Raw genomic sequence first — 13,586 nt, forward strand, 5'->3', positions numbered from 1 at the left:
GCCGGGAGAATGTTACCTGGCTGATTTCATTGTGCCACCTGTGAATTTTGGTGGAATAGGGATAATGGTATGGGGCTGTTTTTTGGGTTATATGCCATACCAAAAAAGAAGGCTATTCAAGGGTGTATATACACTAATTTATTAAAATATACTGTTTTTTTAATACAGTAGATTAAAAGGAAAAGTAAATAACCTTTAATGTCAATAAAATCCACATCAATATTAATAACCATAATGATATCACACAGGATAGGTATTATTTAATCCTACAAGCAAAGCAAAATATAAATTATAAATATGAAAGTGGAAAGAGAAGAATATTGTTCAAATATATTAAAATAAATGCTCCTTGTCGTCAAAAATGGTTTATGATGTACAAATAATTAAATCTGTGTGTGAATACTTTTATGTCTCAGTTATGTATCTTGATGCTTCACTGTATCAATACACTGTTGCATAACTTTAGATATTATGTATTATATAAATAGTAGTTGTTTACATAAAAAAATATTTATTTATTTTTGTATTTTTTTGTCATCATAAGATTGTGTGTGACAATCATTATATAATGTGCATTAATGAACCTGTGGGAGTCTGGTTCATAAACCTCCCTTATACAATATGGTTACAAATGAAAATTGTTCCACAGCTCCCAAATCCACTTGGTTCACCTATGTTCGTTATTCATATACATGTAGGGCAATGTTTGAACTGGTTCATTAATAATTTTGTCTGAGCATCCACATAAATATATTATGAGCACTGTGTCAGAGCTACTTTTAGTGTGATTATATAGCCATCAGTATCAGATCTATTATAATAGCATTCTATTTAGAAGCATAAATATAAACAGTATAATGCAGCACTCTGTGTTAGAGATATATTTGTGTGTTAATGCTCTGTAATAAAGCTAAATATACTCTGATCATGCCATCAGAGCTGTCTTCTAATAATATGTTCTATGTTCAAATTTGATAATCCATACTGTCATACAATGTTCTGTAGCAGAGTATGTTCGTATGATAGTGCTCTTCTGTATATAAGAGCTACATTTATGATCATACAGTCATACAGCTCTCTGTATCAGAGCTGTGTTCTTATAATAATTTTCTGTATCAGGCTTAAATTATAGATGGTCCTGCGATCAACTGGCATCTTGAATGTATGCACCTGATAACACACTTATATTTAAGCATAAGTAGGGAAATGTTCTACATCTGAGCTTCACTGCTGTCGCCCCATAGAGTTCTGTAGCAGAGATATCCTTATATATTAGTGCTATGTGTCAAAGCTTGGTAACATAGTTCAATGATCATTCTATGGAAATTGCATTTATACTCATAATATACACAAGAAATGTAATTGGATATATAGAAGACAGTGGTTAGTCTCTGATTTTAACTTATATGGTCCCACAGCATTCTGTATCAGAGCCCTGTTTTAACAATTACATTCTTTATTATTGATTCCTAACATGTGGACCATCATTGGCTTAACTATAAAGTTTGCTCCCCCCTGCCAATAAAGTTTCTGGTGCCCCAGCCAAAAAAAAAGAAGTTTTTCTGCACACACTGCTGAGAAAGGTGTGTGATTTTGTGATACAGTAATGTATATACACATTATTCCACACTAAGTAATGCCCCTTATAAAATATTATGCCACACCATAATGCACCTATAATGCATTTTGCCACACAGTAATGCCCCTATAACACAGTATGCCAGAACGTAATGCCCCTTGCAACACATTATGGTACACCATAATGCCCCTTACCACACAGTAATGCCCCGTATAGCACATTATTCCACACAGTAATGCCCTGCATAACACATTATGCCACACAGTAATGCCCCTTACACATTATGCCATATAATAATGCCCCTTATAACACATTATTCCACACAGTAATGCCCTTTCTAACAGATTATTCCACACTAAGTAATACCCCTTATAACACATTGTGCCCCTCAGTAATGGCCCTTACACATTATGCCACACATTAATGCCCAATACATCTTACCCTGACAGGTCTACCACACCAACCCTCCTGCCAGTCTGTCACCTCAACTAAAGACAGGTTGCACAGTTTCTATGTCAGTATAGAACCAGATTATTGGGAACATGGGTTATAACCTGTAAACTCTGTGTGTATCAGGTTAGTGTCCATTATGCAGAGCCCCCTGAAGTAGTGCCCCTTATGCATTTGCTCCTTTAGTAATACCCCTTATGCAGTGCCCCCTGTAGTGTGCCCCTTATGCAGTTCTTCCTATAGCAGTGCCCATTATGCAGTGCCCCCTGTAGCTGTGCCCCTTCTGCTGTGCTTCCTATAGTAGTGCCCATTTTGCAGTGTCCACTGTAGTTGTGCCCCATATGCAGTGTTTTCTGTAGTAGTGCCCATTATTCAGTGCCTGCCTGTAGTAGTGCCCCTGTAGTTGTGCCCATTTTGCAGTGCTACCAGGACTTGTGCCCCATCCCAGTGCAGAACAGCCCCAGTGGGCCCCACACCACCCCTAAGCAGTACTTACCTTACCAAGCTGGGCACCACTGGCTCCATGGTATCAGGGCTCCTACTGTTGCTGCCTTTCTCACTTTCTAGATCTAATGAGGGATGGACATCAGAAGATTATGGTTAAACTATCAATGTTTCTGATTCGATGGAAGTACCTTTTCCATCAAATACTGGAAATTTGATGGTTGCCAACCATCAGATGCAGCTTTCTGATGCCCATCCAATGGCTGTCTGTAGCAATGGGTGTGCAGCAGGAAAAAAGATGCTGTGCACATGCCTTGATTACAGTTCTCGCTGTTGCAGGCAGCTGGAACTCTGTCTTTGTCTGTATGCAGCTCATTGCTGCATTCCTGCCTGACAGTTTGTGTGCAAAGCTCAGCTGCATACTATCCTGTGATTATGGAGGTTTTCTGCAGGGATTGCACTGATTGGTTCCTGTGTCTAATAAATTACAGCCAGCCCTACATTTCCTGCCAGTGATATTGTCTAACTTCCAGAGTATGTGTTTGTCCCTGTGCTCAAAAGCTTGAGTTTTAGCTGGTCCCACCTTCTTCTGCAGTTACTGCATTATGTTCCTGAATGTGTTGTCCAGATTTAGAAGTTGCTGCTGTTGTTTAACCTACTCATGTCCTTGCTGTTGGTACCTCTTGGAGCAGCGACTTCTGCAGCCATGGCTTACCTCTCCACAGCCCGTTGCATGTCCATACCACAGCCTAGTCTAAGCCACATCAAACAGTGTTTAGCCACTTCAAGCCAGCAGTGTTTTCACCCATGCTGCCTCCAGCCTGTGTTCTGAGCTGTTCCTGTGAACATCTTTTGGCCATACCTCAGTTGGAGGTTTGTTGCACATCGGCTCTCAAGGCCACACTTTAGCTCTCAAGGCCACACTGTGGTGTTCTTGTCACCTCGGCACTCAAGGTTGCATCATGTTGTTCTTGTCACACATCAACCCTCAAGGCAACACTGTGTTGTTCTTGTCACACTTTGGCTCTTAAGGCCTGACCTAGAACCTAAGTCTGTTATTGCAGCCAAAGATCCTGCTACATTATAGTGCATTCCTGTTGTACCTCAGTCCACAGCATAGGTCGCATCATCATCCTAGGACCAGTTGCTGCAGCCTGCAGATAAAGCTGCATCATCATGTGTCTGCCAGTTATCATTATCATCAGTCCTAGTTGCATTATTGTCTTCAGTCCAGTCATTCTGCAAGCTGCAGTCTAGTCATTCCAGACCAATGATCAAGCCACTCCACAGCCTTTGGCTTAGCTGCATTGGATATCTTGTCTGCCTTATCATAGTCTGTAAACCCTGAAGTACCACAGTCCAGGTCACTCCTGCTCCACAGCTTGAATTATCTAGCTGCTTCATCCATGGTGACTCAGCTGCACCTTAGTTCCAATATGTACCTGATACATACATAATTTGCCACTGCTTGTGTACCTTGTCCACTACTCATGTGCAAGTACCATCTGCCTGCAGCCTCACTTCAGCTAGTCCTAGTAGTGGGAGGACTGCCACTTCTCAGATCTGCTTTGTTCCCAGTCAGCAGTCCTGTGGTCTCTTGTCTGTTGTGTAAGTCTCTACTGCTGGAGTGTCAAATTTGATCTCCCACTAATGGATTAGAAGTCGAGGTCTTAGGTTGGGGAAAGAAACAGAGGCATGGGGCCCTGGATATATGTCTTCCTCATCCACAAATACCGAATGTTTGCTTGACCTGACCAAAGGTGCAGAGTCTAACCTGCTGAAAGGTGTTCACCAGTGACCTCTCCAATTGGGATTTGGGTTTAAGCTGCACCCAGCAAGCAGATTTGCGGCCCTTTGGTCAGGTATCTGGTACATGTGGGAAACGGAAGAACACAAACACAAGGAAAGTTCAGGAAGAGAATAGGAGACTGGCTCTAGGAATCAGTACTCAAATGCCATACCAAGTACATCCAGGGGCAGGACTGGTACAGGAGAATGGCACTAGGAGTCAGTACTCAGATGTCATACTGAGTACACATGCTAGTGATCCAGACATAGGACTGGTACAGGAGAATGGTACTAGGAGTCAATACATGGATGCCACACTGAGTACACATGCTGGCGATTCACACACTGGACTGGTATAGGGTAATGACACTAGGTGAAAGTACTTGAATGATGTACTGAATACACACACTGGTGAATGACACTAGAAATATTGCACTAGTAAAAAAGAATGTGGAACCTGGAATGCAGCAATAGCAAGTAATCTCTGGAAGTAGCAAAGTTGTTCAGACAGCTTTCTGTTGCCCAGAGCCAAAGCTAAATAATCTTAGGTAGAAATCCGTTGGCTGATAGTGTCAGCTGACAGCAAACCATGCTAGCAGGTGATGTATACTGTAATAGCTACATCCATGATGGTAACCACAGGAACCAAATCATGGAGCAACACATGGATGTCCTAGCAGACCCCAGGAATAATCCTCAGCATGGAACTTGCCACTACACATGACTTCTGACCACTTGGGAGGTCAGGGGAAGCCAGAACTTAGGTAAGTAATGGACTGTCCTAGGTCACAACCTTACATGGAGGCTTAAATCCAGATGGCCACCTAAGTACTGGTGTGAATATCAATAACTAAGGTAAAAATGGGTGGCTGTTTGTGGTAAAAGATCCTCTCATTTGCTCTAGAGGTCTTACATAACCATGCAAGAACCATAACATTGCCATCACATCACATGATTTGATATCAGTAGCCCAGCAACTATTTATTTGCCAGTCTTCTGAGGTCCATCTCTAGATCCAACTGGATCCAGCAGGCATGCAGGCTTCTCACATCGCAGTGATGTCATGACATCACCCACATACTGCATCACTGGGAACGTTGGACTCTGTAGCAATCAGAGCCTTCTTTAGCTTCTAATATTTACAGAGGTTAGTGTTTACAGTTGCTGGATTGCAATCATTGTTTTGTGATGTAGCAATGCCCCCCGCTAGGTAACAGAGATGGCTTTCATGCCAGAACTTTGTATCAGAACTTCATTTATTTTAAAACTTGTTTTCTGTATCAAGGTTTGATTACAAATGGTCATGCAATCATTCAACACACCATGTCAGAGCTATGTTAGCTCCCTATATAGGAGCTACATTTAGTATTGCCATGCAGTCATTGAGCACTCTGGGGTTTAGGTGTGGAATTGTTGCCCATAGCAACCAATCAGATTCTAGCTATTATGTTCTAGAAGGTGCTAGATAAATGATAAGTAGAATCTGATTGGTTGCTATTGGCAACAACTGTATTTCTAAAAACCTGCACTTTAGTAAACATATCTTTCAGTATCAGAACTATGCTAGTGCTCAATAAAATATCTACATATAGTATGGGGGGGATGTATGAAGGAGGTGGCTGAGGGGTGGTAAAGTCTATACCTGCTTCAGCCATTATCTCCATTCTCCCCTCACCCCATTCACCCTCCACTCCCTGATGCCCCCCCCCTCACTGCTCAATCCTGACCTCCAACTGCCCCCAGTCCCATACTAATCCTGTTCAAGCCAAAAGGTGCTCCTACTCTCTGGCAGTTGGCTAGTTTCTGTCCCATCTCCCTCATACTGGAGTCACCAGGGTAGGTTTGGGTGCCAAATTACTGTATTGCCCCAGGTGACAAAAATCCTATTTTCAGCCCTGATGTACTGTGACATGCAAGCAATGTACTCTCTGAGCTGTATGAATGCTTCAAAATGTAGGCTTATTTTAAGAGTTTAAAATGCCCAGTGAAATAACAAAAAACTTACTGTAATGTTAACTAAAGCAAACCAGCAACTTCACCTCAAATTTCTTTAAAATATGCAAAATAAAAGTGATATATTTGCTGTCAGTTACCAACTTAGACAACATATTTTGAAATGATGCCAAACATTTCAAACTATTGATTGATTTTATAATATAGATGCTCACCTATTCCTTCCTGAAGTGTAACTGTTATCATCCCATTCCTGGCCAATCCTCCTATTTTATACAATAATTTAAACATCAATTAGTTTTAGAAAACTTTCTCTTTTTAATAAAAACAGTTTGAAGTGCTACAAGGAAAAATCTATTCCATATATATATATATATATATATATATATATATATATATATATATATGATCTCTGAAGTTGTTTGCCAGTCATTCAAGTTTATGCAATAATAAAGAACAGCAATTTACTGTAATTTGTTTTAGAAATTGTCATTTCTTAATGAAACCAGTTAAAAGTACTTCAAAGAGAACCTTATGCAGCCACTATACATCTAGCAATTTCATTTCTATTTCTTTTTTCTCTATAATTCAGTTATTTTTAATCATATTGATGATACATAAAACTGAAACATTGTGGCAGTGTTCAACTTTGTGGTTTTGATCAAATGAGAATCAAACTTGTACATTTCTGATCTGTGTTAGTCACACCACAATATTATTTTGAATATATAAATTATATAATTATTTAAACTAGAATTTTATACCATTGGTATGTTTATATGCTTTAACTGAAATTTGAATTCTCCTTAATGTTACATGCAATGACATGTGCATTTGGAAAGAGAGTATTTTTGTAATGGTAAATTTAATGGAATAGTTAGATGAAATCAAATAAATTTTTTACCATAGATTTAAAACTCCTAGAAAATAAATATTATTATCATGTACAGTATATTAATCATAGTTAAGCCACAGATCCACCCCTGAACTAAACTAACTACATTGTGTTTGAATTAAAACAGCAAAATTAATTTTATTTACCTTTAATACAGGGTGCAATGGATCCGTAGGCCATGTTCATTGAGTATCCAATGCTGAGTAGTCCAAAAGGTTGTGTAAAGTGTTGTACCATATGAGAGCTGATGCCACTGCCATAGTTATATTCTGCCCAGGAGTATTCAGATCCAGGAAATTTTTTCCATTCAAGGTCTTTTGGAGTGTTCTCATCAAAAGTAATACCATAAATACTTGATGTATTTGTTATAAAAACAGCCAAATTAGTATCAAACTTCTCCTGTCCAATGAGGTTATATGCAAGGCCAAATGAAAAAGTGCTGGGTATGTTACTTAGGAATGAACCAAAATGTGTCCCACCAGTACCATAGACCATAACTTGAATTACACTCCTGCTTTGTATGGACAGTGGTGAAGACTGAGAAACATTAATCTGTATCAATTCTCCAGCTTCTACCTGTTTCACCACTTTTTTTTCACCAGACTGGTACTCAATGGATGTTTTTTGAAAAGCCATAACAAGCACAATATCATACTTAGTCTGGAAAGACAATCCTGGGATAAAGAATGAAGTTCCCCAACTTCCAACAGGTCTAAGCTGCTCATAGACATGGGAACACCCAAGGTTATTTGCAGCACATGTGTGTCCAGCTATGACAGCAATAGGTTGACTAGAATTCACTTTAGTGCCTGAGAGATCATCTTTACTCTGAATTTGGATAGCTTGGAATGGCTTAAGCTTAATTGTCATCTTGTCACCCTTTAAGTACTTCTTCCCATTAAAATTTACAGAGCCCTTTAGATAGATGTCAACATTTGTTCGATTTTCAAATGAAACCACAAGGAATTCTTTGTATTGATTTTCTGGTCCCTTCTGAGGGGTAATTATATAATATTCATATCCAATCTGATGTAAAGGGTAAATTAAACTCACATCACCACTATTGTTTCTATAATTACGAGACATCACAGTGACATCGGCATCAGCGGTAATCACCATAGGATGAGGACATGTTACTGTTCCTTTCAGTTCTTTAGATATTATAATTGGAATTCTTACAGTTTCCCCTTTCCCAATCTTCACAACTTTACTAAAATTATATTTGTTAATAATAATAGAGACAGTTGTATTAGGTGAGGTGCCAGTCACTAGAACTTCTCGTTGTGGAAGCTCAGTAGAGATCTGATTCTGTAGAAATGCTGTGATAAACTTTCTTCCAAGAGAAGTAACTTGGTCTTTAAAGCCTGCAAATGAAAATCATATTTACATTTTACATATAAATATTCACCTCGCTAACATATGCCATGGTTCAAATTGACCCAAAAAAGGACAATTATAATTTGGTATGTGTAATAAAAAAACTTTAGATTTTTATCAGTTCATATATATTAACTGACAAAATATTTTCACTTAAAAGAAAAATCATCATTAAGCGTATGAACCACAATTAGTGGTTGAAAATTTTCATTCTTTAGAGTTAAAACATTTCTGGGAATTAATCATCAAACATTATTTAACATTGACACATTTTACACAATTAAATCATCTCCTATGATTGTAGCATTATTGTATTTGCTAAGTTTCACAGGTGAACATAAATCTTCTAATATGGTAAAATGTTGTAAAATGTTGTAGTAACATGTGGTAAAAATCTCCATCATTACTAAAAATGTCAATACAATTCTGTCTCCAAACTTATTGCCAGCTTTGTTAAACATTGTAGTATTTTCCTGATATGGGGCACATTTTACTGCATTTATTTTACTTCTACTCTTGTATATGTTCACCAATGAGTCAAAATATATTTTAGTCATTAGTATGTTATTGTTATGTTATTAGCCACTAATAAGACAAGACTGAGTAGTAACAACTGTACAAAGAGTTAAGAGTACCCTGCTTTAAGCATACAATCTATAGGGAAATAGAAATTTGATCCATGAGGATAAGACACACATATAGCAATGATTCAGACAGAATGCAGAGGTTCTTAGTGAGCTGTATGATTCAGTTACACAGCAAGGTTAGCCTTGGGTAAGTGGGTTGTGTGAGTGTAGGAAGAGAACATATTTAAAGTTATGTGTGGACTTTTATAAAGAGAAGTTAATTGGATAGAATAGTCTGTTGAGGTTATGTGAGTGGTTCTGAAATATGATAAGCTAATTGAAAAAAAATGTTACAGGGAATGCATAAAGGTTTGGAAACTAGAAAAAAGTTATATTGTGTGAGGTAGGAAATTCCACAGAGTGGGTGCAGCTCAAAAGAAATGCTGTAACCATGAATGGGAGCAAGTAATGGGTGTGTGGGTGAGAGTTTCAGATCTTGAGTGAAGGGGTCAAGCTGAGAGATATTCTGAGATAAGAGAAGAGATGTACATTGGTGTAGTATTAGCAAATGTATTATATGTTGCAATAGATAAGATACTGTACTGGCAGCCAATGTAAGGAATGACAAAGTGGTGCAGTATCATCAGAACAATTTGCAAGGAAAATCATTCTAGCTGATGCATTCAATATATATTGTTGGGTTGAAAGTTTGTTTAGGTGGATTACCAGTAAGGAGACTATTGCAATAGTCAATGCAGTAGATAATGAATGCATAAAAAAATGTTTTGCAGTGTCTTCTATGAGATATGTGTGTATTCTGAAAATAGTTTTTAGAAGTATGTAACAGGATTTGCAATCAGATTGAATGTGGAAAGCAAAGGACAGTTCAGAATCAAGGATGACATCTAGGCAGCAAGCTTGAGGAGTAAGGCTAAATTTAACAGAGATTTAGATATCAGAAAAGTAACATTTGTTGACTATTGGGAATTTTATTAGATTATTAGCTCTGTTTCTGAGACATTAAGTTTGGGGTGGTGAGAAGACATCCAAGATGAAATAGCAGAAAGACAGTGAGTGACACAAGCCAACACAAATGATGAAAGAGTTGAAGAGGGTAAGTAAAGTTGGGTATTATCTGTATATATGTAATTTGATTGATTTTGCAGTGTTTAAATCATTTACCACATTGACAAGTTCAGTCTCAGTGAAGTATTTTAGGACAAAAGCCTGACTGAAAATGATAGTGTAAGTTTTGTGAAGAAAGAAAGCATGTGAGATGAGGGTAGGCCAGTTAAGGTTAGGAAAAGTTGAGGAGACAGGAATTGACAGATTTGCGAGGGTATAAGATCAAGAGTAGAGGTACTAAAATAGGGAAATAAGAAGGGAGAAAACATTTCATCTTCAATTGTGGGATTAAATAAAGAGAAGGTGCTATGGTGTTACAGGAAGGAATTGAAAGGAATTGAGCATCTCACTGTGGTAGAAGATTATATTTATTTTCTTAAATTAGGAAGCAAGATTTTGGGTGCAGGTGAAAGTAAGTGGGTATGGTGTGGGAGGGATGAAAAAGGATTTCAATGTCTTAAATTCTATTTTTTACAATTCTATAGTGATAAAGAACATTATATGTGAGGAAGCAATGCGAAGTATGGGATTTACACAAATGATATTCTGCTTTTTGTGAGAGTTTCTGCAGATCTCACATTTCTTTAGTGTGCCAGGGCTGATCTCAAGGTAGATGTTTAGTATAAAGTTCAATTGTTGCCATTTAATCAAGGGCTGTTGGTAGCATTTTGATAAAATGTGTTAATACTATTTCAGGACAGTAGATGTAAAAATTAGGGAGAGTTGGAGAGTTGTTAATAATTATTAAATCTGATATTTTTGCAAGTATGAGGCAGCATGAAATAATTTTTCAGCAGTTAGTTTAAAGTAATAGAAGAGAGATTGCACATGATAAAGTGATGATCAGAGGGAAGAAATTGACTGTCACAGAGATTAAAAACTGAGCATAGTTTAGAAAATACTAAATCAAGGAAGTGGTCACCCTAATGAGTAGTGGGGTAAATTTATTGGGAGAGGCCAAGAGAGACTGTTAGAGTAGTTTGTAGGCACAGGAGGAATATGGATTGTCAATGGAAATTGTTAAATTACCCATGACTACATTGGAGAAGTCACAGGAGAGGAAAGGAATGGACCAGGCAGATAAATGCTCAAGGAAATATTTATTTGTTCCATGGACACAATAGATCATTGCAATATGCAGAGAAAAATGGTTGCAAATCCTGATTGCATGTACCTCAATATAAGTGAATGTGATTGATGGGACATTAGGCAGGATTCCGAAAGTGCTATGTGGAGAGAGGAGCAATCCAATCCCTCCACCTTGTCTACCTCCAGATCTCAGGGTGTGGGCAGAGTGGAGACCACTGTGAGAAAAGGCTGCAGGAAAGACAGTGTCTTTTTGTGTGAGCCATGTTTCTGCTATTATTAGAAGATTGAGGTTGTAATAGATGAAGAGGTCATGGATGCAGGTTAGTTTATTGCAAGAGAGCATGTATTCCAATTAACACATTTAAAGGATTTAGAGACTGATGTTACACAGTTGATATGTTTGAGGTTTGCTGGATTTCTTTAACCACTTAACTGACAATTTGTTTCCAAAAACTGCTCCAAAATTGTCGGTCTATTTTAAGATTGAATTAGGTCAAGAACATCTGTTTAAAACTATTCCAATGCAATTTCTCATTCAATGGTTTCTGGTATATATATATATATATATATATATATATATATATATATATACAGTACCAGTCAAAAGTTTGGGACACACCTTCTCATTCAATGGTTTTTGTTTTTTTAAATTACTTTCAACATAGTAGATTAATACTGAAGACATCAAAACTATAAAATAACACATATGGAATTATGTTGTAAACAAAAAAGTGTTAAATAAATCAAAATAAGTTGTATATTTTAGATTCCTCAAAGTAGCCCACTTTTGCTTGGATGACAGTTTTGCACACTCTTGGCATTCTGTCATTCAGCTTAATGAGGTAGTCTCCTGGAATGGTTTTCCAACAGTCTTGAAGGATTTCCCAGAGGTGCTGAGCATTTTTTGGCTGCTTTTCCTTCACTCTGCAGTCCAACTCATCCCAAACTTGCTGAATTGGATTTAGGTCAGGTGATTGTGGAGGCAAGGTCATGAAGAAATGTGTACATATGTACAATGTACTAATATATTTTGATTTTTATAAGAGATGCTCACCTATTCCTTTATAAATCATACCTGTTATTACTCCTGTTCCTGGAAATCCTCCTATTTTATAAAATAATAAAAATTTTAATTAGTTTATTTTAGTATTTATTAATCTTTAAAGACAGCAGTATAATATATTTCCAAGACAAACTTATTCAGCCACTAAACAATATTTGCCTTAAACCAATTAGCCCTTTGCTAAGGCCACTTTGTTGTTTGCATGCATCACATTTAAACATCAATATTACTGATTTTTTTAATGCAGTACCAACAGAAAATATTCCTTACTTGTTCAGAACAACTTATGTATTTTCAATAAATGATACTAGTATGTTTTCCTATTCTACCATGTCAAATAAAATGTATCCAAAATGGCCAAAATAGTGATTTTTTTTCCATCTTATAAGATATACTTATAGAAATACTTTGTGGTTCCAGTTTTGTAAATAATTCACCTTTCCAAAACAGCAAAAACAAAAGGTTTCTAGGTCTAGGGTTTGACAAAGAAATCTGCACTTGAAAAAAAGCATACTTTGTGTAGGAAGAATATATTAGTTCAACAAGACTTAATATATGTCTTTAATATTTAATATATAATATTTAATATATAATATTTTTCCTCATCCATGAAATACATTATTTTTCTATGGTTAATGTCTGGTGATCAGTGTGAATACCAGAAATTGACTTTTATGTGGGCACAACATTTAAAGAGGGCACTACCCTTATTCAAATGAAAGTATTTCCACATTTCTACATTACAGATTGGATGAGATATAGGGGGCCCTAAAGTCATTTCTCTCACCACTTTCATTCTTTTTTTTAAACAATGCTCTTGGTATGCCTGAATGCTTGGCAGCACTTACAAATTGTAATGCTTTTGAATGAAGGGCATACAGAAATTATCAATTGGACCATTTGGTGAACCAAGTAATTCTCTTTTGGGGGTTGCTATACTGTACCAACCACTCTGAAAGATGAGTTAAGCTTGACCTCTGTACTGTGAATGCATACATTATGTGAGGATGAGTCCCACTGGTCATCCACAGCAAAGGGGTTAATTTACTTAATTTAAATTTTTATTTTAATATAATGTTGTGGAACAGTTTTAGAAATGCAATGTGCATTTATAATATTGATTAAAACTTATCTTTTATTGAATTCACTATTTGATCACATGTTAAATTTAAATCAGTCACCAAACATTTATCTTTAATAGATTTAATAGATTTAAATTATATATTTCCTTAAGAGTAAACTTTTTCATTTACTATG

The 13,586-nt window shown here is 36.9% G+C and overlaps 1 protein-coding gene across 1 annotated transcript; it reads right to left on the reverse strand.

Annotated features, from left to right (window-relative positions):
- Nucleotides 1-256: 256 nt before the first annotated feature.
- LOC148473853 (peptidylaminoacyl-L/D-isomerase-like) lies at nucleotides 257-11,210 on the reverse strand. Its single transcript, XM_088459345.1, has 4 exons — nucleotides 11,207-11,210; nucleotides 7,256-8,473; nucleotides 2,526-2,598; nucleotides 257-266 (listed from the first exon to the last, which is right to left on the reverse strand). The coding sequence occupies exons 1-4, from the start codon at nucleotides 11,208-11,210 to the stop codon at nucleotides 257-259; spliced, it is 1,305 nt and encodes a 434-aa protein (XP_088315471.1).
- Nucleotides 11,211-13,586: the final 2,376 nt, after the last annotated feature.

This window comes from Taudactylus pleione, unplaced genomic scaffold (genome assembly GCF_031769625.1).
Source record: "Taudactylus pleione unplaced genomic scaffold, aTauple2 ptg000906l, whole genome shotgun sequence".
Taxonomy (NCBI): domain Eukaryota; kingdom Metazoa; phylum Chordata; class Amphibia; order Anura; family Myobatrachidae; genus Taudactylus; species Taudactylus pleione.

Coding starts and splice junctions, on each gene's coding strand:
- LOC148473853 (XM_088459345.1), bottom strand. Junction 2,599..7,255: donor CATTGCACCCTGTATTAAAG/GTAAATAAAATT, acceptor ATCCCTCATTAG/ATCTAGAAAGTGAGAAAGGC.